Source organism: Pseudochaenichthys georgianus, chromosome 15, assembly GCF_902827115.2.
Source record: "Pseudochaenichthys georgianus chromosome 15, fPseGeo1.2, whole genome shotgun sequence".
NCBI lineage: Eukaryota > Metazoa > Chordata > Actinopteri > Perciformes > Channichthyidae > Pseudochaenichthys > Pseudochaenichthys georgianus.
In genome coordinates, this window is record NC_047517.1 from 17,667,624 (window position 1) to 17,694,446 (window position 26,823).

A 26,823-nucleotide genomic window follows, 5' to 3' on the forward strand; every position below is an offset into this window, starting at 1 on the left:
AATATACAGTTCCGGCAGTTTTGAAAAAATATTTCCACCACCTCTTTTCATTTCAAATGCAAGGAGACAACTTGGAAAAAGCCTATACATACTTTGAAATATTTTTGTACTGCTCATGTTGCGGTAGTTTTTTTTTGTGCACATCGTTTCCTCAGTTTCACCTCGGGCTGATTTTAACGCGACACCGCCGATTCTCGTCGTCGTTCATCGCTAGGTTGTCGAAAACAGGTAAGATGAACAATTTAACAACATGTATACCATATTTCAGAGAAGGTGTTGTTGTGGAAGTGTTATTGAAATGCTAAATGTTTTAAAAGATGATAAAAGATAGCTTACACTCAGTTTAGGTGGGTGTGTGTAGCTTAGAGTATAGCTTGTTCCTCGTAGTAACCAGCTAGCTTAGGTTGCTAACCAGCTAGCCATCAACAGCTGGAGGCAGGCAGTTGTCAGAACTGGGCAGCAAAGTGTTAACATACAGCTTTGACAGTTCAGATTTGTACACATTCTGCGTAAAACAAACAGTGTTTAACGACTTCTAAAGCATTGATAGCTGCTATGTCTTTATTATTGCTTGTGTGTCTTGCATCCACCTGATACAGGCATTGCAAGGATGGCAAAAATGTCAACAGATATTTAGTGACGTAGATGGTGCTTATTTACGTTTTAGGTGATTGGAAGGAATGGCATATATTATAAAAGAAAGACAAAGCAAACTCACGTATATAACATTGCAGAGGCTACGGTGTGCAGCAGTGTTTTGAAAGGTCCTCGCCATGGAGCTGGCTCACAGTCTGCTGCTCAACGAAGAAGCCTTGGCCCAGATCACTGAAGCAAAGAGGCCTGTCTTCATTTTCGAATGGCTCCGCTTCTTGGATAAAGTGCTCGTGACAGCAAATAGGGTGACTATTGAGATTTCAGCTTTGTTTTTCTTAGTGGTTTTCATTTGAGGCAGTTTGTGACATTGTTCTGCATTCAAATGGCAGGTGGATGTGAAGGAGAAGCAGAAGAAACTGGTGGAACAGCTGACAGGACTGATCAGCAGCGCCCCTGGACCACCAACAAGAAAACTGCTGGCCAAAAACCTGGCCACGCTTTACAGCATCGGCGACACCTTCACTGTTTTCCAGACTCTGGATAAATGCAATGAGATTATCAAAAGCAAGGATGACACACCTGCGTACTTGCCAACAAAACTGTAGGATCCCAATTATTTTTATATATTTTTTAGAAATACACTCACTCTACATATTTGCATTAGGATAAAAGCTGCTAGCACTGCTTTGAGTGTTTCGGCTATATACTGTAGGCTTACCTTCAAGGGTATTAGCAGTTAAGCCAAATGTTAATCTGCAGAACGACATTTCATGTTTAAAGGGGGGATTAAGTGTACATTAGCAGATATTATGCTGTGTTTTCTTGCTGATATTAGTGGAATCTAACACTGTTTGTTTTACTGTAGGCTTTTATCTATCAATCCTTCATACCTCCTTGACACTGTGGAGTGAATAAAAGCCGGTTTGAATGTTTTAATAGGAGATTTAAGTTATAAACGTGAACTCATTTATTTATATGTATTTAAACAGAATTAGGTCTTATTTCATTATTGTGTTGTTTCTCAAATAATTTAAAATGTATAAATATTTTGCAGTGCTGCAGTGGCATGCGTTGGAGCTTTTTATGACAAGATGGGCAGGATGCTCGGAAGCTCATTTCCCGACACCATTAATAATATGTTGAAGGCATTAAAGAGTGCAGAGGTATGTATATTTCGCAATGGAATGCAGCTTTCAATTTTCTTTCAGCAAGAATGTGTTTGGTCCAATTTTAAACTGGAAAATAAGAACAGAAATTGATAACTAAAAGAGATGTATTTTCAGAAACAGATGTGAAATGTATTTGAATTGTCCTGTTTTCAAAATTGTTTTGCTGATGTAGTCCCAAGGCCGAGGAGAGATCCTTCTCAGCCTGCAGAAGGTGCTCTGTGGTCTGGGAGGAGCTGCAGCTTCATGTCACAGAGATATCTACAAGAATGCCCGCTCTCTGCTCACAGACAGGTCCATGGCCGTGCGCTGTGCAGTTGCAAAGGTTAGTCTCAGAAAGATAATGGAATTGTGTGCTTCAAATCACACATATTTTGCTATGTCATTTAGGTTGAATCAACTCATGTGAAAATGCAAAACTCCTCCCTATTTCGAAAGACAATTTCCTGTTTAGAAAACATGACGGTTGTACTGCACATTGTACAAGTTGTGTTACTAGCAGTTGTGGAATAAACATTCACATATCTTACTAAAGTAGTTGTAGCAATACAACACTTATACTGATATTTTTTGCTACTTTTTATTTGATTTACAAATAGTAAAAGTACTTTAATTTGTACAATGGTCTATTTCAGAATCATATTTTGTATAACTGATGCATTGATGTGTCACTCACTTAATGTTGCAGCGGGTAAAGGTTGGGCTATTTCTAATGACTTTATATAGTAAAGTTATAATGTTACATAATCATTTATGAGTATATTTGTATTAATTATATAACTTATAAGTCATTAAGTAAATAGTACAATATTTCTCTCTTTATTACAAAATACAAATACTCAAGTATTATATACAAATATTATACCTCAAAATAATACTTCAGTAAGGACTTATAAACCAAAATAAACGTAGTTACTTTCCAACTAGTGGCTAGTATATTGCAAATATATGTATAAGCATCGGAATTGTTTGTATGCATCATCCATATGTCTATATTGAGATTGTTACTGCACATGCATGACGTAGAGGTTAATAACAGGACCCCATCTTTATTCTTCTTCTCTGATCAGTGCCTGTTGGAGCTGCAGAACGAGGCAGTTTTCATGTGGACCACAGAACTGGAGAACGTGGCCACTTTGTGTTACAAAGCATTGGAAGGATCCAACTATGGTGTACGGGTAGAAGTGGCCAAACTGCTGGGGACAGTCATGGCCACCGCCCTGTTGCCCAAACATGCATCAGGTAGGTTAAAGGGCTGATGTGTGTGGTTTATGTCTAGTTATAAGTCCAGCTCACCTGTAGTGTATTTCATGAGCTCAATATGTTCTTCCTCAGTGATGCGCCAGAACGTGAAGCGGGCCACTCTGGAGGAAGTGCTGGAGCTCATGGCCACGGGCTTTCTGCGTGGTGGATCGGGCTTCCTGAAGAGCGGAGGGGAGATGTTGAAGGGGGGAGGCTCTGTGAGCAGGGAGGTGCGGGTGGGCATCACACAGGTGAGGTGAAATCTCAAACATCAGAACATGAGCCTGCATTTTCTGATCAATACACTTCTCACGTGATCCTTTTCTATATTTCTCTCCAGGCCTACGTCGTGTTTGTGACTACACTGGGTGGTCAGTGGCTGGAGCGCAACTTCGCCACGTTCCTGTCCCATGTGTTGGACCTAGTGTCCCACCCGCGGGCCACGCAGACACACGTTGAGGCTGTGTACTCACGCCGCTGTGTTTCCTTCATGCTGCGCGCCACCCTGGGGGGGTTACTCGGGGAGAAAGCACAAATTGCAGCCGGCAAAGAAATCTGCCAAGCCATCAGCAAGCAAATGAGGGCTGTGGGTAAGGAGGATGGGGGGGAAATATCACGGTTCAGAGCATTACAGAGTAAGTACTCATCCATTATTATCACTTTTAATTCATTTAGTTTCTCATCTCTTGCATGGTTTGCGTGTTGTCTACAGAGTTGGTGTTTTTCCTTTCCTTCTTGTTGTGTGTGGAGATGGCTTTCATATCTACTTTTCTTCCTACTTTTGCTCTTTGGGATCACTCTCCTCTTTCTTTACTTTTTCTTTTTAACCACAAGCAGTATTATAATGTCAGTAACATCAAACGCTGCCAGCTCAGCATTTGAGTTACTTATGCTTGCATTATTGCATAGCCTCCGCGGGCTGTTTGCCATTCTGTTATTGTATTGCAATCCCTTAGGAGCATGACATAACTCTTTCTGAGTGTAGACATCTGGCTTACACCAGCAGAAAAAACTGCATGTGCCACTAAATTCACAGACACAGTGTAGAAACAAGCCACCCGTCCCCAGCAACAAGACTTCATATTTGCATGTTTTTCCATCATTATGTTTTATTGATCTCAGTGCCTCAACTTTTTATTTTTTTGGGATATAGCAACACATTAATCATTTTTTCAATCACCTTTATCTCATTCAAAAAGGATGATTCTTACTCTGATTTGCTTTGCAACCTTTAAACTGATGTCAGCTATCAGAAATGTACACTCTTGTTCATATTGATTGATTGCTGATGATAACTATGTTGAATGTCAGTTTCTCTTGAAAATTGGTCCTGGGCTCTTATATCTTTGCTGCTTTTCCAACCATCTGGATCTGTGAGACTTCTTGAAATTGTATTTTGAAATATCTATGTGAAAAGTATCTTGAAAAATATGTCCTGGAGTGGAGACATATGTTCCCCTCTTTATTCTATACTTAGTTCCTGGTTGCCTAAACTGTTTGAAATAACATGACTAGCACAGTTCAAGAAGCAGCCTTCCTCTTTCTAAAGCTATTTAATTCCTTTTCTGTCTGATCCCTCTTGACTGTTGCCTATACAGAGCTCTGAGGATTTCAAGTTCTTGATAAATGACATTCAAAAATTCTTATCCATGATTTACCTGAATTTAGATTTACTGTTTTTCCTTTGTCCCTTCATCCATTAATACAGCTATAGCCAGTGTGTCCTGTTTGTACCGTTTTGAAAATACTCAGAGCTCTGTGTTTGTGACATGTAGCAGCGTGCTTCTCAGTATTTTGTGGGGAAATATATTCAGATTCATAATGTGTGAAAGCAGTACATAGGCTAATGTGGCCAGTGAATTATGTTATTACTAAACATGATTTTTTGTAGCATATAAGATGATTATAAATAACTTCTAAAACGTGTAAATCTGACAAAACGGAAGTTACAATCCAGTGAAGGTCACCTTATCCAGCAGTGCTGCACACATTCTTAATTTGTAACATTAATCATATTTTCTAAGGAACTTTGAAATTGTTCAACTTGATAATTATTGCATTTTGTAAAGAAAAGCACTTCTTTTTCGTTTCTCTTTCCATGCCTCGTGTTTTTCCAGAGGCGGTTGTGAATGACATCAGTGGAGAGAACAAGGCCGGGGCAGCTGACGTCTCTGCCAGTCAGCATGTCATGGTGTGTGCCCTCAAAGAGCTGGGCAGCCTGGTGCAGAGCCTGAGTGCCACGGCTTCCCCGCTCATACAGGAACCTTCTATTGGTGAGACACACACCATTTCATTCAATGTCTCTTCAAGTTCCTCACAAGCTGGGGATATATAGTTGATAATACCCCTAACTGGAGTCAAATTTGCCAATTTATATGTCATTGGCCAGCCTCTTCTGTAACTTTGTTTATGGGTTTTAACATTTTCACCTTCCCTAAAACAGAATAATGCTGCTAAAATGTTAATCTACATCCATGACTGAAAATACATCAAATGCAATTGTTGCATATAGCTCTTAAAGTGAATCAAATACATAATAAGCTCCATTCAGATTTCGATTGATTTGTTTACAACTCCATGTCCTCTTCCCCAGGGCTCCTTGAAACCGTCACCTCAGTGCTGCTGCACCCAAGCATGGCGGCTCGTTTGGCCGCTGCCTGGTGTTTGCGCTGTGTTGCCGTGGCGCTGCCGTATCAGCTGACCCCGCTGCTGGACCGCTGTGCGGAGAGAATCAACAGCCTGAAGAGTTCCCCGGAGGCTGTGAGCGGATACAGCTTTGCGATGGCTGCTCTGCTGGGAGGCGTGCACCAGTGTCCGCTCGGTATCCCCCACTCTAAGGGCAAGGTGTGTGGCCTCAGAATGTAATCTTACCGGCCATTTTGGTTGGCCTATATAGATTTAAAGGGGTATATATCTTTTTCAGGTTTATACTGGTATTTTGGGGTTATACTAGGACATATTTACATGCTTTAAAGTTGAAAAACATATAATTTTCCTCCTATTTTCTGCCTGGCGCCTGTCTCTTTAAGCTTTCAAAACACCCATCTGATGTGAGTTTTCGGTCTTCCTTCCTTGCGCTGTCGCCTTCGTCATAATAATACCGTAACCAGGGGTCACTTTTTATGTCAACTACACAGAATAAGTGGCACTTCTACAGGTGACTCTATAGTTACAACCTCAAAGATGTCATGACAGCTTGTTTAAGAGACAACGTTTCTTAAATCGAGATATTCCATTCCATGGCATTTCTCCATGAATAAGGCATTTTGATACTACCACAGTTTTTTTTATAAACAACCTACAGTACCTGATATATTATTTTAAAAAATACATGGAAACCTCACTTTCTACAATATGGCACCCTCAATGAATCTGTGTTCTTGTCTTGTAGTTGGTGGTGAGTATAGCTGAAGACCTCCTGAGGACAGCTGCTCAGAACAGTCGTCTATCCCTGCAGCGCACACAGGCAGGATGGCTGCTGCTGGGGGCCCTCATGACTCTCGGTGAGCCCCCGTGACACACCTCCAATGTCTGTTACCTTTGATTTGTCAACAATACTGTGTCCCTCCCTCTCAATCTGAAAACCACATTGTGTTTGTGCCCAGGTCCCTCCCTCGTGCGCTATCACCTTCCCAAGATGCTGCTGCTGTGGAGGAACGTGTTTCCTCGCTCGCAGAAGGAGCTGGAAGCGGAAAAGGCTAGAGGAGACGCCTTCACCTGGCAGGTCACCCTGGAGGGCCGAGCTGGAGCACTGTGTGGTAAAGAAACGCACACATACCCCCCCCCGGAGACAATGCTTTGTATTGTTAGCTGACACAATTGAGCAACACGCCTGTTCCTCCCCTCTGTAGCCATGCGGAGCTTTGTGGCCCACTGTCCCGAGCTGCTGACAGAAGATGTGATCCGTAGACTGATGACTCCCATTGAATGTGCCATGACCATGATGTCTCAGTGAGTGTGACACAGTCCATTCATTGTGTTAACTACTCCTGCATTTATTTAATTAATTCAAGGTTATATTTCTAAACATTTTAATGTTTTTTCAGTGTCCCTGCCATCATTAAGGTCCATGGTGCTCACCTGAAAGCAAGCGCAGCGATGGTGAGGCTGCGCTTGTACGACATCCTGGCTCTATTGCCCCCTAAGACCTATGAAGGTAACTCGGTCATTTCTGCATTTTATTTCCCCCCCAATAGCGTTTTTGGTGGTGTTTTTAAAAAAACATTGTTTTTCTTTTGTAGGCAGCTTCAACGCCCTGCTGAGGGAGCTGGTGGCAGAGTTCACTTTGACTGACAACTCGGCCAACACAACCACCTCCCTGCTGCGCTCTCTCTGTCACTATGACGACAGTGTGCTCATGGGCTCCTGGCTACAGGAGACGGACCACAAGTGCATAGAGGATCAGGTTAGTCAAATCAACAATGACGTGAAAAAAATCGCAAATATAATACATATTCTAAAAATAAGTGTCATTGTAACTTGGTTTAAATAATAAATATCTATACTCAAAATGATCCATTATTATCTGGTGTGATCATCATACAGCTGCAGCCCAACAGTGCATCTGGCAGTGGAGCTCTGGAGCACGACCCCTCCTCGATCTACCTGCGTGTTCCTGTAGGCGAGGCCATCCCGGGCCCTCTCCCTTTGGGTGTGTCCGTCATCGATGCCTCAGTGGCTCTTTTCGGTGTTGTTTTTCCCCACGTCTCCTTCAAACACAGGTGAGAAATTATGTTGTTGCTGTGGAGATTTGGACATATTTGCAACATCTTTGCATCGTTTCTCTTTTTGATTGATACATAATAATTCTCACTGTTGTTTCACACCCGCTATGATTCAGGCTGCAGATGCTGGACCACTTTGCAGAGTGCATAAAGCAGGCTAAAGGAGTTCGACAGCAGGCAGTCCAACTAAACATCTTTACTGCAGTGCTTAGTGCCCTTAAGGTGAGAATACCTGTTTCATATCCGCTTTAGACAGGAATATCACGTTTGATTATTTAGGTAATGAGAAATAATCTCTTTCCTGACTGAAGGGTTTGGCTGAGAACAAGAGCACTCTGGGTCCTGAGGAGGTGCGTAAGTCGGCCCTGGCTCTGGTGATGGGAGCGTTGGACAATCCCAACCCCATCCTGCGCTGTGCTGCTGGAGAGGCCCTGGGCAGGATGGCTCAGGTCGTGGGAGAGGCAACCTTCATCGCCAGAATGGCACAGACCAGCTTTGATAAGTAAGCATTTCATATCTGTATTTTGCCTCTATTTTCTCTCTTTATTCCGTTATTTCCCGTGTTAAAATAAAAGGAGAGCACCCCACCATTATAATGAGTTACAGAGAAGTTTGTTTCACATTTTATTGTAGGTCAATTTCAGTCCTCAATTGTCCTCATTATCTATCTTGGACTGAATCTGTCTTTCCTCTCCATCCTTGGCTTCAATCTTGTGATGCATATCTCTCCTCTTCCTCTATTCCCAGACTGAAGTCTGCCCGTGATGTAGTATCAAGGACGGGCCATTCACTGGCTCTTGGCTGTCTGCATCGATATGTTGGAGGAATTGGCTCAGGCCAGCACTTAAAGACCAGTGTCAGCATCCTATTGGCTCTGGCCCAGGATGGGTCCTCTCATGAGGTCCAGGTACGGGGAATTACTGCCTTAATATCCTTTTTTCCTGTTGCTTGTTTCCCATCTGGACTGGATTATAGATTGGTTTACCTGGATCAAAGTGTGTTGTTTTTTCCCACTTTTCTTTCTAAACTGACCCCAAAGCAATGGTTATTTTTTATCATTTGTGCTTTACAGCTTACTTATTATGTTGCTCTCTTGTTAACAGACATGGGCTCTGCACTCTCTGGCTCTGATTGTGGATTCTAGTGGCCCCATGTATAGAGGCTACGTGGAGCCCACGCTGTCCCTGGTGCTCACCCTGCTCCTCACTGTGCCCCCGTCCCACATAGAGGTGCACCAGTGTTTGGGCCGCTGCCTGGGAGCGCTCATCACCACTGTGGGACCAGAATTACAGGGTAATTGTGGCAGATGTGCAGTACTTACTTACTGTGGCAGTAAGTAAGTACTGTATAACTCTCATTTGAACCTTTCAATTTTGTAGATATAATATACACTTTCCCGCAGGTGGCAATGTAATCACACTCCAAGCCTCTAACCAGAAGACATATGGATATAGGACATTGGAACATTAAAATTGCCATTACACATACTGTGATTCTAACTGCTAAAATTGCTCTTCCTATTCTGTGTTTTTGCCAGGAAATGGAGCCACTATCTCCACCATCCGCTCGTCCTGCCTGGTTGGTTGTGCCATAATGCAGGACCACTCGGACTCCCTGGTGCAGGCAGCAGCCATCTCCTGTTTGCAACAGCTGCACATGTTTGCTCCACGCCATGTCAACCTGTCCAGCCTGGTGCCTTGTCTCTGTGTAAGACATGAAGAGATATATTGAGTTTTTATATGATAGAAGTTTTAGTATTTCTTGATCTTACATTCCTACTGTATTGTGGGATCCCTGCAGGTGCACCTGTGCAGCCCTCACCTGTTGCTGCGCCGCGCTGCCGTGGCCTGTCTGAGGCAGCTCGCTCAGAGAGAGGCTCCAGAGGTCTGCGAGTATGCCATGAGCCTGGCCAAGAGAGGGGGAGACAACAATACAATCCGTGAGTACACATCGGGAAGCTGACCAGCAGTTAGAGGATTGTTCAGCTTTTGCGGCTGCTAAGCCTGCACAAATAAAACAAAACGGAACAGTATCATTCTCAATACAGCAAAAGGTTGAGATGCTCTCTTAACTGTGCTCCTAAGAAATGAGCAAATCTGTGCTCCTCAACTATTGCCAATGTTTAATCAGGGAATAAGTATACATCTGGGTCAAAACTTCTCCCTTATTATACCAATGAGCCTCATTTCAAAACACACATTTGTGTTTGCTTTGCGCCTGGTTTAGATCTGAACATTACGGAGACCGGTTTGGAGGGCGTTCTGTTCGGCATGCTGGATCGGGAGACAGACAGGAAGCTGTGTTCTGATATCCATGATACACTGGGCCACATGCTGTCGTCTCTCGCTGTCGAGAAGCTTTCTCATTGGCTGAAACTCTGCAAAGATGTCCTTGCAGCAACTACAGGTAAAGGTAGAGTTTAAAACAACAAATATGACAAATTACCACTTTGTGTCTTTTAAAGAAAATAAACATGGAATATAGAACAAAGTAAGTTTCACACAGAAGCCACGTCAGGTTTATTCTACATCCCAAAAGCAGTTTAAATGTTTCCTGATACCAGCAGAGTAGAGCAATGCATTTATTATCTGTCATTGAAGTGACCTGGTATCCTCTGTTTTTAAATCTGTTTATCATGAATGTGTCCGTCCCCTCTTGCAGACGTAGGAGCACCTGTTGTTGTCGAGGTTGAAAAGGATGAGGAGGACTCGGAGAAAAAGGACGAGATGGACGATGACAGCATGTTCACAGGCCTGGGCGAAGATGACAAGTCCAAGCCCTCTGTGGCGCCCCGCTGGGTGACGCGGGTATTTGCCGCGGACTGCCTGTGTCGCATCATCCTGCTGTGTGAGAATGACAAAGCGCACTTTGACCTGGCTGCTGCCCGCTCTGCACAAGCCAAGAACCCCAAAGGTATTCAGCATGTTGCCAGAACAGAACAGCTCAGATCACTTTGAGGATTTTTGATTGATTGATGCCTCCTTTGGTCTGTGTAAAACATATTTTCTACTAACCAACCAGCTGTTTATTTGGTTGTTCAGTTTATGTTTTGCGACCTTCAGGAAGCTGCTGAATAAAGATATTTTATGTAAAGATAGAACAAATACAGAAAATTGGTTATAAGGTTATCTGAAATAGTGCTGTTTTTTGTCTAAGTCATGGCACAGTGTAGTGATTTTAGCTGCTTTGGAACCAGCAGCTACAAAAAGGCATTTTTATTGTGGGTCGCAGTGTTTAAAATTAATCCCTTGAAAGTTGCACTTTAACTCAATTAAATCTCAGCTTCTACCTCAATATACAGATGATTTGTGTCAACTTCTAATAGTGTATTTGTTGAGTGCTTCTGTCTGTTATCTTAAGTTCCCAGTAAAGGAAGACGTTTAAAAAGCTACACAGAAACATGGTAGCAGCATCAAAGCACCATTAAAGCACATATGGAACAATGACTGGCTAAAATGTAAATGAACATAAACCTCCAAACTATCATTGCTTATATTCAGCTCTACGTCTTAATGGTGAAAAAAGATCACTTGTACTAACGGAGAATTTGAGCTGAATATGTAACAAACAATACAGAATGGGTAGATCATTCTGTTGTTAATTATAATGATTGGTTGATTAATGTGGTGTTGAAATATGTTTCTATTCCTCACACAATCCTTGTGGTTCCATCCAGGAGATCAGTTGGTGCTCCATTTGTCGGACCTCATCCGCATGGCCTTCATGGCGGCCACAGACCACAGCAACCAGCTGAGGATGGCCGGCCTGCAGGCCCTGGAGGACATCATTAAAAAGTTTGCCTCCGTACCAGAGCCCGAGTTCCCAGGCCATGTTATCCTGGAACAATACCAGGCCAATGTGAGTCAGAAATACATACAATTCAACAATAAATAGCAACACAGCAAAGGGAAACAAATTGTAAACATGTATTCATGTATGCATTTAGGTCGGAGCTGCCCTAAGACCTGCCTTTTCCCCTGATACTCCGTCTGACATAACAGCTAAGGCATGCCAGGTAAGACCCTCTGCTTTCCTAATAAACATTTAAAAGCTTAATTGGTCATTTCATAAATGTGGAGATGCACCTAGCCCACTCTGTTTGTAATGAAACATCCGTTCTAATAAACAGCCCTTAAAGGACTAATTTGTTACATTGACTTCTCTATATTTGACTACAGGTGTGTAGCACGTGGATTGGCAGTGGCGTGGTCAGTGACCTCAATGACCTGCGGCGGGTTCACAACCTGCTGGTGTCGTCGCTGGACAAGGTGCAGGCTGGGAAAGGCTCATCCAGTCAGCTGTACAGTGAGAGTGCCACCACCATGGAGAAACTGGCCGTGCTTAAGGCTTGGGCTGAGGTGAGACTAAAGACCCCAACCACACAGTCCCATATGCAAGTTATGTCTCTACTGTAACTGACAATTCACACCAACCTTCTTTCCCAGGTGTATGTGGTGGCGATGAACATCAAGAAAGATGCAGAGTCTAAGCCTGCCAAGCCAGTCCAAAGTGGAGAGGATGACGACGATGAGGATGATATGGGTGCAGACGTGCTTCCTCCCGACAGCCTCATCACTCTGGTGCAGCCCGAGCTGCCGTCGCTCAGCCGCCTGTGGCTGGCCATGCTGCGAGACTACGCTCTGCTCACCCTGCCTGCGGAGTTCTCCAGTCAGCTGCCCCCTGACGGTACAAGACTAATTCTTACCCACTAAATAAATCCTAATCAGATAACTTCATATGCACGATTAAACGCACACAGCACAAGTTCTTTGTTTGAGTTCGGGTCCCATTCAAATTGTGATTTCATTCTTCTGACAATTCCAAAAACCTTAAATGTGTTTTGGACACTTTTTGAAAAACATATCAACAAACCTATTATTGTCAAAAAGCCGTTGAAAGTTTAAGATGTTCCACCACATTGCTATGACTGTGGTGAGGGTCTAGTTCTTCAGATAGAATTTGTCATTTCTTTACACATAATGCAAATTTGAGGTGTTCAAATGTAAACAGAAATATATGATTCAGGAGCATATAAATGGATGTTTTTATTTGTTCACAATTAGAATCACCTTTCAGTAATATGTTCCAAACAAGTCCTTTCCCTTCTTTGCGTGTCTGTGTTCAGGCGGAGCGTTTTACACTCCAGAGACTATAGACACAGCAAGACTCCACTATCGCAGTTCGTGGGCCCCCGTCCTGCATGCCGTGGCCCTGTGGCTGAGCAGCACCGAGTTCGGGGCTGCTGAAGAGAAAGAAGACGTCCCCTCAGCTCTCTCCAAGGCTCCGGCCATCTCTCAAGCAGCCTCCTCCACCACAAAGAGCTTTGAGGAGTCGGTCAAAGACAGGATGCATCTGATGTTGGGTAAAGAGACCGAGTCATTTGTGCTATATAATGTTCCTGATATGTCTCGTAATGTCTCAGGGAAACCTTAAGACATTTATTTTCAAACTTGGCAGTGAAGATATAGTTGAGTCAATTATTAACTGTTTAAAATGTGGTGGAAAAAGGTCAAGGTCCATAACTTAACTGTGACAGTTTCACACGGACTTTTAAGAGGATAAAATGATCAAGTGAAATACATGTTAACTGCAACCTGAATTGTGGGAAGAGGCATATACTGTAACCACAAATGTAGTTGTTTAAAACTGTTTGGCTTTGTTCCTCACAGACACTCAATACCCTACCACTACATGTCTTTAAAAAAAAAATAGTTTTACATAGCAACTGCTTTTGTTTACCTTACAGCCATGGACACACCTTGCTTCCTCCCACAGTGAAAGAGGTAGCATTGGATAGAAAAAGAGAATAGCATGAACACTCCCTAAGTGCATTTCTGTGTTCTGTCTCTCAGGTGTCAGTATAGAGTTTCTTTGCTTCCCCCGGCCCGAGGAGCCCATTCACAATGTGATGTCCTGCCTGCACGCCCTGTTCACTCTGCTAGCATCTCCATGCGCTAAGATCCATATTGCAGAGGACCAGGTAAAGACACAAGTCGCGGTGCAGAAAGACTTATCTTATTATATGAGGGGAGATATTTGGTGGAAGATTTGTCCTACGTTCCTAGAATTTGTTGTGAATACACATTTGAAAAAAATATATATAAATATTTAAACTTGAAATGTGTTTCTGTGTTTCGGTAAACAGCATTTGTATATGATTATTTGAATTGTACTCGCATTTCAGAAGCAGCATTACTATCCTATGTCAATAGAAATCAAACTGTCAAGTTCCAGTGGCTGGCTTTGTTGATTACAGATGAACTTTAAGTAGCAAATAAGCAACAATGTATTTTATCCATGGCCTTTTTCATTTACACTTTGCAGCAGTGATATATTTACCAGTGCCTGATCATCGCCTTAGTGTAAATATCTGGTGAATACCACAGGGTCACGTGATATTTACTGACTTTATGAGGGGACAAGGATCACCCCAATGCTCCTCTAAACATTTGACTGCCACGCAATGCATAATTGAGATGCTGAGGGCTTCAAAGGATACACGGGTTGTTTATAAATTCACAAAAAAAGCAGGTTGTTTATTCTCGGTTGCATTGGTTAGAGCCTTTGAAATAAGACGTGTGGTGATACATCCCCTTATATTGGTTCATGTGTCTCTTTGCTGTATACAACTTTTACAAAAAGCCCCTTTTCTGCTCAACAGCTTGTGGGCCTTTTGGCAATGAACCAGGAACAATGAGTAGAATATCAATGTTCACATCCTCAGTGTTTCACAGAGAAACTACTGTAATTGTTATTTCTGTTGTAGCTGTTGGCAGTGGAGCTCCTGAACGTGCTCCACAGGCTGCTGTTGACTCGGGATCCTCCTGCAGTACAGCTCCAGGTCACTGCTGTCGTACAGGAGACCATCAGGGCCGCACAGGACCATCTGCAGCGACAGAAGGCTGGCAAGGGTTAGACACCAACACATTTTGCATTACATTATACTGTTATATTCTGAAAATGCCATACTCAACGTGCTGTATTGCCTCACCATCTATTAAGTCCATTAAGCTTTAAAGTCGAGTTGTTTCAATGATGCGGCTGTATGAGTTATTTTGGTCGCTGTGATTTTGCTCAGGCAAAGAGGAAGAAGGCGAGAAAGACTCTCAGCCCAGCCTCGGGGAAGGAGCAGACACGGGGGAGCTCGTCCCGGGCAAGTCTCTGGTGTTCGCCGCCATGGAGCTGCTCGTCTTCATCCTGGTTCGCCACTTGCCGCAGCTTAATGCACGTGTGAAGGAATCACCCAGCCACGTGCCACTCAGGCCTCAGCGGCTCCCTGAGGAAAGCGCCCGCCTGGTGGCAAACACAGTTTCCATCCTGGCAGAACTGCCCTCGCTCTGCTCTCCTGCCGGTGAGGCCCGAAGCAAACTACAACAACACAGCACACAGTGATGGCAAATCTCGGTTCCAACATGGATGATTTATTTAGAATGATTAGCCTGCTTAGCCTGCCTTTTTCACGTTTATGTATGCTGATGATAAAGGCTGTTAATGCAATGGTTTCTTGTGCCTTACATTAAGCATATAGTTTAAGTCTAGCAATGTGGTGTTCACTGTCAAACGATCTCCCATGCTCACCGTTTCTTTTTGCTCTACAGGGAGCATGACCATCCTCCCCACGGTGCTCTTCCTAATCACGGGGGTGCTGAGGGAAACGGCACTTAAGACCGCTGATAACTCTGTGCCTGTGACTGTGACAGCGGCCCTGCAGGGCATCAAGACCATCATCACCTCCCCTCTGGCCCGGGTGGAGGGCATGCAGACACAGTGGAGCGGCCTGGTGAGGAGCGGCCTGGCGTCTGTCCTAGAGAACTCACGGCCAGGTAAGCAAACGCACACAAACAAACACAGATGTTTGATGTTGAACTTACTGAAGAAGGTGTAAGGAAAACATTGACAGTATTCATGCTTGTTTGTGTATTTCTGTAGAGGAGTCCAGGCCTGACATGGATGAGGTGAGCATGTTAACAGCGATCACACTCTTCCTGCTGTCTGCCAGCAATGAACTTGTAGGAGTAATCGTCCTGCAGAAGGGCTGCATGGACCGCTTCCGGAACGCCCTCAACTCTAGTGATCCCTGGGTAAGCACCATACAAACCCAGCTCAAATATGACAATATCTAATGCCTGATCAAAAGATGCATCCCTGGTGTGTTTAACCATGTTAAAGTGAGGGATATCATTCTTTTTGCCACAGGTTCAGGCACGGTGTTACCAGCTGCTGTTGTCAGTGTTTCAGCACTCTAGCCGTGCCCTGTCTACGCCGTACATCCACGCTCTGGCCCCGCTCATGGTGGAAAAGCTGAAGGCGGTGGAGCGCAGTCGCCCGGGGACTGCTGCCGAGCTGCAGGCGGTGCAGGAGGGCATCAGGGTGCTGGAGAATCTCGTAGGCATGGGGGAAGAGCAAAACCGTAAGTATGCCTCCGCCTAATGGACCACTAAAGATCTGTGTTTGTTCCATTAAAGTGTTCAGCTGCATTAAAGAAGGTCTTAGCTCACTCTCTTGTGATGTGTGTTATCAAAGAGGAGACGTATAGAACATTCGATGCTGAATTTAGAATCCCTGAACTGGTTTGCTGTCAATTTGCTGTGATTTCCACATTATGCTATACTGTAGATGTTATATTATTCTTGTTTTTGTTTCCCCAATGATATCTCTATTTTCTCTTTTCCATATTAAAGCAAACTGCACTGCACTGCATGGAAGTCTATAAAGAGATGATTGATTTCCTTTATGTTATATTTAGCTATGGTGTGTTGCAGCTTATTCCATGTTTTGTGTTCAAACTGTTTTTATTGGAGATTTAGATTGTGCATCACGTATTTAGAGCTGCAACCACAGATGCATTGCATGACAGATTGGTTGATTGATACAGATCTACAGATTACTTACTTGATTGATCAATGTATTCATTTGTTTTAATAGCAGTTGCCCATAAAACCTGGTTGCCTCTACAGAAGGCTTTTTTTGTCCGAGAAATAATATCATTGCTGTATTGTAAGGAAAACGAACAAGGATGCTAGGCATTGATCGTCACACTGGTGAAACTGACCATAGAGTTCGTAAATTGGCTTGATAAGTTACTCAAACGAACATTTCATTTCCAAAAAGTAACATTTTTAGTTTCCAATTAATACGTCAAGTCCACCCAATGCATAGGTCGGTTTACGCCTAGTAGAGTTGAATTGGATTTCTCGCCTCACTTCAATTTGTAAACAGTGCAGTGCCCTTTTCTGTTTTTCACTATTAGTTTTTATGTTAGCAATAACCTTTTTTAATATGTCATTGTAATTATGTGTTTAACAGGGGTGCAGTTGCTGGCTCTTCTTGTGCCAACCCTCATCTCCTACCTTTTGGATGAAAATGCAATTTCCTCAGCGCCTCAAGTCTCCAGAGCCCTGCATGAATTTGCCCTTCAGAACTTAATGCGGATTGGCCCCCTCTATCCCGCTGCCTTCAAGACAGTAATTGGTGCCGCACCTGAGCTTAAAATCCGTTTGGAATCGGCTATCCTGGCCAACCAGGCCAGCAGCAGAGCCAAAGCTGCAGCCAGGCTAGCTCAGCCCCAAGTGCAGGCTGCCCCCACCATCAAACTCAAGACCAACTTCTTCTGAACCCCACTTACAATGCTCTGTACACTCTCACAGCCTAAATGTATGTTGTCTTTTGTAGGTCTGTTTTGTTGTCTGTCAACGGAGTATACACTGCAGTTTCCTAAGTGTATTTATTTATTCCTCATCTCATTTGGATTTGATGTTTGAGAACTGTTCTTATAGGTATGAAGGAAAGTGTGTAAATATCATTAATAAGCATTTGAATGTTGACTTATAAAAAAAACTCACTTTAAAATCTGCAGGAAAGGTTGATTGTCTGAATGTATTATTACTGCACATTTATGAAGAGACACAATTTACTTTTTTTTATCCACATCTTTTTTCCTGATCAATGCTTTTATGTCTGGTCATTATTTGATCACTATCCAAAATATAATGTTTACTGTGCCATTTTTGCTGTGATTTTGCATCACCATAAGCTTGGCAGTATTTATTTTTCCAATCATGCATGTTTAATTGGGGTGGTTTTAGAATATGACCTTAGGGTCCGCTGTTTGTTTGTTTGTTTGGTTTCTTATTTTTGTTTTTGTTTCTTAAATTATGTTGTGAACATTACTGCTACATGTTTTTAAACAAAGCTGAGAATTTACTGCATATCATTGAGATTTGAATCAGATTTTATGAGAGCCCTTTGAATATTAAATGCATCACACTTTTGAATAGTTTTTGGGCAGAAATTGTAATTCTTAGAGACACTTAATCGGTCTGCTGATTAATGGGGGGAGTTAGTACTACATACTTTAATATGTGCTGCATATCATCAAGAATGTTGTATTGCTTATAACTTTGATCAATTTATGTCAATAAGTAGGCTAATAGCTACCTAAATGGTCGAGCATCTGTTACCATTATAATTTGGCAGATTTGTTGAAATTGTCCTATGTTACATTCCAAATGTATTTATTTTAAATGTGATTAAAGTAGCTTTGACCTCACTGTGATGATGCCTGTACATGAATTCACATTTTAGCCAATAGTTTAACGCATTTTTTGAATTAATTCCGCAGCAGGATTTGTCACAGAATGTCAATGAATCATGTTACATTTTTGATAAAAATGTATTAAATTAATCTGGGAGTCTCGGTAAGGGAAACGAGCGCTCCCATCCAACATGCTGTGGGCGTGGTCGTCGTTGCCGACGTCATTCAATGACAGCTAGCTGTCAGAAAGTGAGTTCATTCCCTCGAGCCGAGGAGACCGAGCGCAGTCGTCAGGATTTTGCCCTTCCGTTGATATCAAGCACCACGAACAAGCGAGACAAACGGACAGACCTTTACACCGAGCCCGGCCATGGACGAACAGGCGGGGCCCGGCGTGTTCTTCAACAACAATAACAACTCTGTTTTAGCCGGCGGTGGGAAAGGACCGCTGCCTGATGGCGACGCTGGGGAGGCGGCCAGGGCGCAGTACAGTATCCCGGGGATCCTGCACTTCCTGCAGCACGAATGGGCCCGTTTCGAAGTAGAGAGAGCACAATGGGAGGTGGAGCGCGCCGAATTACAGGTAAAAACCACTACATCTTATGTATACACGGTTATATATTAGTGGCATTATCGGGTAACAGCGCTGCTACATTTTAGTAACTCGCGTAGAGTTTCTGTGTTTGATTGTAATGGTTACTAGGCTAGCTTGTTAGCTTTAGCTCAGGAGCTAAAGAAGCTGCAGCGCCCCCCCCGACCCGACTGCACGACGACTGTTTGCGACCTCTTTACTATGACTTACGCTACTACACTTGCTCGCTTCTTTAACTAATTGTAGGACAGGCGATTAGAGTAGCGTTATAGGTGCATAGTTTTAAATAAATGACTGACTGAGAGCTACATTTACTTGCAATGTAGTGAATGTGTAATGCTAAGACGTTGCATAGAAACAAGCAACTGCTACCTACCTACTTATAGCTAATCGTAAAGCACCCCGCCTTGATTTGTATTGCATTTGACATCTAAACCAACAAAAACAAATATGGAGGGATTGATTGTAGGTTTGTTAAGTGTTTTGATCACTTAAGAGCTGTCAGTACAGCCAGACAGCTTACTGTACAACGTAAGACCATGGACTTAGTTTGCCTTGTTTATGTATCTTATCAAAATCTGCCTACCATGATACTCGCACTTCTGAAGAGAAAGTAAATACAACTCTCTGTGTTTTGATTAAAGGCCAAAGTGTTATATATTGCTATTATAAATTGGTGCACTATTCAAAAGTATATTTCACTCTTACTTGATGGTCACACAAATCAGTTATGCAGCTATTATAAGTAGGTGGCATTTTGAGTTGATGTTTGGTTAAACTAGAAGATAATGTCTTGCAAATACCCAAATCCACTTTGTTTTCCAGCTATAGTAGACTTTTCCAAAAAAAAAATATTGCATTATTTGGCAGTACCAAATACTGTACCAGACATCTCGCCATATATTTGCAGGTGAATGGGCTGACAGGAATCAATCATCAATCAATGTTTATTTATATATCGGTGGCTGTGGCTCAGTGGATAGTGTGCTGGACTTGGAATCAGGGGGTAACCAGTTCGAATCCCACTGCAGTCAGCATGTCCCTGGGCAAGACACTTCACCCCAAAGTGCTCCTGTGGGGATTGTCCACAGTACTGAATGTATGTAAGTCGCTTTGGATAAAAGCGTCTAACAAGTGACATGTAATGTAATGTAATATAGACCAATATCACAAATGTTACATTTGTCTCAGTGGACTTCACAGTTTGTACACTATCAGTATGACAATACGACAGCCTCTATCCTTAGACCCTCACATCGTACAAGGAAACACCCCACAGTTTAAAGGGGGAAATGGGAGAAACCTCAGGGAGAGCAACAGAGGAGGTATCCCTCTCCCAGGACGGACAGACGTGCAATAGATGCCTTGTGTAAATCTAAAAGATAATACATTTACAACATAGGTAGTCCAAATGTTTGGAAATGCATGCGTCTATAATAAGAAGATGAATCGAGGATGTCAACAATCCTGTGGGAGCCATCAGGGAAGTAGTATAGTGAGAGTCTGGCAGGACAGTGACAGTGACAGGTTCAGCCACGACTCGAAGTCCAGGATCAGCCACGACTCAGGATCCCAGCGTATATAGACACCAAAAAGACATTTGGGGGAAGCTGGGTTATTCGGAACATGAGAGTACACAGGTACAGACAGAGAGAAAAAAGAAGAAAAGTGTCCCCCGACAGTCTAAGCCCATAGCAGCAACACAGGAATATTGTCTATAATGTTGCCATAACTGGCCTTTAGAAACTGTCATCATCGTCTCTACAATAAGGAAAATGATTTTGGTCACCATGTGTCTCATTTGGTTATCCAGCAATTGAGGTGAATTGCTGTGGCTTATTACTAGTATTTAACTTAATCTCCCTGCCAAAAGTTTGGACGAAGATTCTGTTTTTCTTCCCTTCATTTGACCTACTTATGTGGCCATAGTTGTTGGATCCCAGAGAAGAGACAACACATGCCTTCTGTGACCAGCAACAGGCAGCTACATGGACACAATGACCTCATCTAACAAAGAGACCAGAGGGAGACACTGCATTGTTTTTAGATTGGTGACGTATGCCCTGCTCAGTGTAGTAGGGTTTTGACTCATCTGGCTCTTGAAATAAGCTTCCTGTCTGCTGCCATGAAGCAAGCTCATCAGTGGAGCAGCAGCAACTGCGGCAAAGCACAGTGAGGTTGCTAAATGGCTCATTGGGTAGTTTGTTTGTGGCGGCAAAATAGTGTGCTCTGAATTTGAGTTTTTGTTGCAACTAACTCAGAGTTAGGCCTCTTAGCCTCTTAGCAGAGTAAGGCTGCTTGAGGTTTTGAACATAATTGGACCTGCATTCAAACGTATGGCTTCCTCACAATTGTACTCCAATCACTGTAGCACAGTACCAATCTGTATAAGAGGTTTCAATAATGAATTCTCTATTTTGTCAGCTGTGACCATTACTCTTGTTTCTCATATAAATAGGTTTCTGTGCCAGAGCTGTTCAAATCCACAGGGGATGTAACCTTGCTGTGTCCTTGAGGGATATGTACATATTGCAAACATATACAGTACTTTTACCCATAGAAGGTATTGGATTAACCTTCAGTAAAAAGACCACACAGTGTGGAAGAAAAGACATACATTCTTTTTTTAGATGAACATAAATAGACATGTATGAATAATGAACAGTTCTAGTGGGCGAAGAGCCTTGATGGAAGATGCCATGCAGCATTTACTGTACCGTATGTTCCTTTTGGTCCACTTCCCTCTGCAACATGCTGCTCTTAGTGCTCATCGTCATGTCTGCACACTTGTGTTTTAATCACAGAATCAAAAGTACATGTTATCTTACATGGTTTTAGATCAAACACCATTAAGAACGTACATAGAGCGGCTTCACAACCAAGTGAATCGCCTCCTCACAGGATTTTCTTCCTTGGTTGCGTAGACATTGAATGGAAGACAGTTGAAGCTGTGTCTTACGTAGCTGTTTGGGAGGAAGGCAAACCCCAGGGCTTGTAGGAATGTTGTCCAGCCAGCCTGTTAGGTCATGCTCAGTCAGAGCCACTCCTCTCTGCTGGAGCAGCACAGAAACTGTACTGTACATGCAGACTTCTCCTGCTGCTGTGCCCTCTCTGGGAAGCGCATAGACTGCTGTCAATTATAATCAGACTATAGTCGAGTGGCCATTGTTAATCAATGGATGACTCAATCAAGCTGATCTGCTTGGCTACTCAAAGGTTACAGATTTCTTTAGTCAATTAGTGTTTTTTTCTAATGCTTTCTCATGCTGAATGACAGCAACTTATGAGCACATCCCTGGTGAACACGAGATCTAAAGTGTTGCTTTGACATGATTCTTTGTTGGTTTACAATTAAATATACTAATAGATAAATCAACAAAATCATATGAGTGTTAGTCAACAAATCGTTTTTTAAGTCAAGGACAGCCATACTCTTTGCAAATAGATATTTTGTTTGCAAATAAATTAATCTTTTGTACATTTAGAGCAAGCAATGTATGATGGTTAAATCAAACTCTCTATTAAAAGAGATACATATAACTCTATTAAACTGAACAATCACCAGTCATTGTAAAAAATAAACATTACGCTTAGCCTGAAAATGTGTTCCGATTTAAATGCTATTATCAAACTTCTACAGAAATAAAAGGTCAGCTGGCACTATTAAAAATGGATCTGGAAATATCAGCTAAACATACTATGGAGTCACAAGTACGGTCTAACCCCTGCACAGACTGCAGAGAGCCCAAAGAAAAACGGTCCTATTGCATCGTTGTGGTTCAATAATGAACTCGGGTCACAGGCGCTTTTCTGCACTGGAAAACAAATACAAAATCAAAGGGTATTTATTTGGGGGAAAAATGATTACATCAGTATTCTCCCCCACTGTGCGACACAGTGCAGACATGAGCTGAATAGAGGTTTCAATCATGAAATGATTCTCAAATCTATTTCAAATGTATATAATAATAATAATAACTTTTGAACTGTAGTTTATTTGTGATATTGATTTGAATCCCCTGCCGTGCCGATCAGCACAGATATTTTTCAGACCGGATGACTGATATGGAGTCAAGTTACGCCCTGGTCAGGCCAGCCAGTGCTTCACTGTGCTCCATCTGCTCTCCAGTTATGGGGAAATCCCTGCTCCAACTACGGTATCTCTTTGCCAGAAGTATCTGTCAGCAGCCATAATCTGACACCAGGAGAAGGTTGAAGGTGACTCAGGGTGTTAGGTGGCATCTATGCGGGACGGGTGTAGACTGAAATGTGGACACTTATCTTTCTTGGGAAAGAGGTTTTCTTGTATGTCTAAAGAAAAGGCTTTTAACAGGAGCACAATTGTTTCGTGTCTCATGTTATTCCAGTTGTCTTCATGTCTTGGAGGACGGCAGCCTAGAATTAGCCTGCCTCAGTCAGGTGACTTATTACTGTGATCTCATGTTTACTTTGACTAATGACAAACCCTGGGGCATATTTAATTCAATGGCACGACGATAAAAAGATTGAACCAATGCACAATCATACACATGCATGCGCAGTGCCATTCAGAAATTCAAATATGGGCGTCACCGCCATTCCTCAGTTGATACTACATCCACCCCCAAGCTGCAGTTATTTTTGTTTGCCCTCCCAGTGTGCGCTTCAGAGTGGGAAAGTACAAAACAGAACATGTGTCCTAACCAAAAATATATACAGTATCCCCAATGTTGTTGCTCTCATATAGTGACAGACAGAGAGAGAGTGGAAGCGCCACAACATTCTTTTACCATGGAAGCTAATGCTACAAAACGGCTCACATCCTTTTCTCTCCAGGCTGTAAACCACAGATAAATATCTCCATCACCAGTCATAGGTTTGAGACAGAACACAGTAACTTTCACCACAAACACAGTCAGCGTAGTCCATATGAATACCCACTGTACAGATAATGGTGAGAGATTTGAAACAGACTGGGGCTGAAGGGACTCTTGTTTATTAACCGAAGCCTGGTCCTCTGAGCGGTGCTCTACTGTCCCTGTTGGACTCCCACCAGAGCCTTTCTCCATGCTGCAGAGCGGCCTGTTAATTCCCCTCTCCTTCCTGCGTTCACACTTACAGCCTTCATCTGTCTACTTGTGTGGGACAGCTGCCTGCTTGTGCCACAAAGTCACCTGCCTCCCCCAGTTTTACAGCCAATCTGAGGTCGCCAGTCTGTCAGAGTTGTAAATTGGTGTACTCACCAGCTCACATTGCTGTAGTCTCAATGTGTTGATGATATTGTTGTTTTCACACTATTGAAGGTCCAAACCGTGTTTCGCTCCTTTTGAAAGTGAGTGTCATCTATGTCTACATGTTCGAGTACATTTCTACCCAAAAATGACTGGAATTATTTATTTATTTTTAATGTCCATTACTGAAGTATTGGCAAAGGTTCAATCATATAGTCTGGACCCTTTTCCTTGCCTCATAGTATGCAAACTTGGGACCTCAAAATACCCAGGATTAAGCCGCATTCAACATAGGAGTTAAGGTGGCATAAAGAACAATGTCACCTGTTCAAATGCGCCCTGCTTTTATTTGGGAAAATGCTGTCTTTGTGTGTGACTGCTTTTTTCTCTCAATAGATGTTCTGAAATGGGGAACTTTACTAGTTTTCTTTGATACTGTTAATATAAGTTCACTCTCTATTGATACACTATATACATGCTCATCATTTCTGAGGCTGGCTAGTAACAGGACCGATTTTTAGACTTTATTTTCTTTTTCTTTGCTTTTGTAAATGTTGTTTTCAACATACTTCTGCCACGACCACACCTTAGTTACACTACCTATTAGTCAGAGAAAATGCTGATGTGGAAAAATGTAGCTCTTAGCCTGCATACAGTTTGTGAGCGTGTGCATGTTAGCAAAGAGCCTCATGTTATTTTCATGCAGGGATGCACCCTTGTCCTCAAGGAGCCCAGCATACTGTCTTTGTTCGCACCCTCTGTAAAGTAGCACTGCAGTGTCAGCTTGACGTGAGCTGTGTGACGGCAACGTGTAAAATGAAGTGGAAACTCGTGATGGGATGGAAACGAAACAGCTGTGTCTCTGAGGGTTTAGGAAAAGAAAGAAGATGTCGTTTTTGACTGAGAGACATCTCTGGCAGTGTAAAGATTTTATTTAGTTTATTGGCTTTTGTACAGAGATGAATGGCACAGACTTTGGTTCATTCCAGATAACTGAGCAGAAAATCTCTATTAAATCCCAGTTTGAGCAGCTCACTGTCTCACCCTGGCCCCTCAGAGCAATCCTTAATCTGTGCCTGTGGACATGAGCCGCTGGATCGATGTGCAGTGTCTGCATTTGAAGGGGGTGAGCTCCAGCCACCATCACAGGCCTTCAGTATTTCACCATGTACCTCAGTGCTTCTGTGTCAACAGGACGGTGGATTACCCTTAGCAGGTTGTGTGATATTCACACCTGACAGTCAATTAGATGCTTTTGTTGTACTTTTGCACACGGTAGTCATTAGGTGGCCTTTTTCAGGCTGCGGCCACACGAGGACGAATTCGGTCATTTGCGTTACTGTTTAGTGTCATATAGACCGTTCGGCCACACGAGGACGACCGAATACGGCACTAAACGACTGAGGAAACGATAACGGGTCCCAAGGTGGAAAGAAAGGCATACGCAACTCTCTGGGGGGTCAAACGGCTCCGTGTGTGCGCCCTATACGATCATTTTCAGATCACTGATAGTGATTGCGCAATAGCCCCGCCTCTTCTGCTCACCTCCGCTTACCCCGCACTATTGCTGAAGTGTTTCGCCACCAACAACAATAACAATGGCGGATCGCAGAGTTGCTATCGTGCTCTGGACGCTATTGACCATGCTACAGTTGTTTGTGCAACATCTACAGCAATAATGATGAGGCAATAGCCCCGCCTCTCCCCACCTCTGCTGCTCACCCCTACGTCAAAGTAAACTGCACACTGAATTCAGATTATTTATCTTTCTCTCGCGAGTGAAGTCTAATCTGACAGGACGGAGACACGCAGCTCTGCCCACCTGCAGCTCCTCCCGCTGCAGCAAAACACACACTTCAAGTCAGATCATCACCCTTAGCTATTTTAATTACCTCTCAAACTCCCTAAACTAGTTATAAATATGTTTATTTTTACAGTCGGCCGGGTCACTGATTACTGGATCAGCTGCTGCATGAGACGGACACTGGCGCTGTCCGAAGAGAGGGAGGAAAAAGAGAGGCTCTGTGTATTTTATCATTATATTATATAGAGTCGTTATTCATTTGTTTTAAAGCTCAATAAATAACAAAGAAGACCTTTGACCGGCACTTTTATAATTTTGTCCGGAAGATTTAAACTTTAATACACGTTGACTGGCGAAAAACTCTGTCCGGTTCCCTCGGACCCCACCGCGGAGAATAAACAGAAGGGCAACCATGACAACCATGCTTCTTCGCTGCTTTTGTGGAGGAAGTTACAGCGCCACGTAGAGGCTCCTGCATATGTACTGCAGCTTCTCCAGCGGTTGGAGCTAAACGGAGCGGTCTCGTGTGGACAGACACTATCCGGATGACTATTGCGTGTGGACGGAAGCTTTTTTGTGATTGCGTTTGCGTTAATCCTATGCGTTTAGCCGTTTTCGTCCTCGTGTGGCCGCAGCCTCAGTTGCTCTCAGAGACACAATGTGCACAGATTACCAGTTGTATTGCAGAGACTAAAATGACCCTCTGAGCAGAGAAGGTGAAGAGACAGCTGGATGTGAAACCTGGGTTATAATTGACTGAAAATGCTCCAGGAAGTTACATTGATAATCCGTCTAAACTCAACTCTTTAATTTCAGAAATCAGTGATTTTATTAATCTCCAGTCTGTCTCTTTTTGTTTATCCAGTGGACTGTAAGTGATGATATTAACCTACTTAAAGGGATCTGTTTTAAGAGGCAATGTTGCTGTAAATGTGGTGATAAACAAATACAAGATAC

At 42.9% G+C, this 26,823-nt stretch overlaps 2 protein-coding genes across 7 annotated transcripts in view; both read left to right on the forward strand.

Moving 5' to 3' along the window:
- The first annotated feature begins 74 nt into the window (after positions 1-74).
- heatr5b (HEAT repeat containing 5B) lies at positions 75-18,275 on the forward strand. 5 transcript variants are annotated; one of them, XM_034100010.2, is made up of 36 exons: positions 75-228; positions 735-899; positions 984-1,195; positions 1,649-1,757; positions 1,936-2,085; positions 2,831-3,002; positions 3,096-3,253; positions 3,343-3,637; positions 5,120-5,275; positions 5,596-5,846; positions 6,394-6,505; positions 6,608-6,760; positions 6,854-6,953; positions 7,049-7,158; positions 7,244-7,407; positions 7,548-7,723; positions 7,843-7,948; positions 8,038-8,228; positions 8,474-8,633; positions 8,830-9,019; positions 9,264-9,433; positions 9,527-9,665; positions 9,953-10,138; positions 10,388-10,639; positions 11,403-11,584; positions 11,673-11,741; positions 11,905-12,084; positions 12,172-12,412; positions 12,852-13,088; positions 13,579-13,706; positions 14,493-14,637; positions 14,805-15,077; positions 15,325-15,549; positions 15,656-15,807; positions 15,923-16,136; positions 17,033-18,275. In XM_034100010.2, the coding sequence occupies exons 2-36, from the start codon at positions 774-776 to the stop codon at positions 17,338-17,340; spliced, it is 6,192 nt and encodes a 2,063-aa protein (XP_033955901.1). In that variant the 5' UTR covers positions 75-228; positions 735-773; the 3' UTR covers positions 17,341-18,275. The 5 variants fall into 5 exon arrangements, with proteins under 5 accessions (XP_033955901.1, XP_033955903.1, XP_033955904.1 ...); XM_034100012.2 differs by having other exon boundaries at positions 9,953-10,132; XM_034100013.2 differs by having other exon boundaries at positions 3,343-3,592.
- Positions 18,276-18,498: 223 nt separating this feature from the next.
- Positions 18,499-26,823, forward strand: part of LOC117459632 (striatin-like) — a 31,018-nt gene continuing 22,693 nt past the window's right edge. For both annotated transcript variants that reach the window (XM_034100642.2, XM_034100643.2), the window contains exon 1: positions 18,499-18,843. In XM_034100642.2, coding sequence (XP_033956533.1) covers positions 18,631-18,843 — 213 coding nt within the window. In that variant the 5' untranslated portion in view covers positions 18,499-18,630. The remainder of the gene's footprint in view (positions 18,844-26,823) is intronic.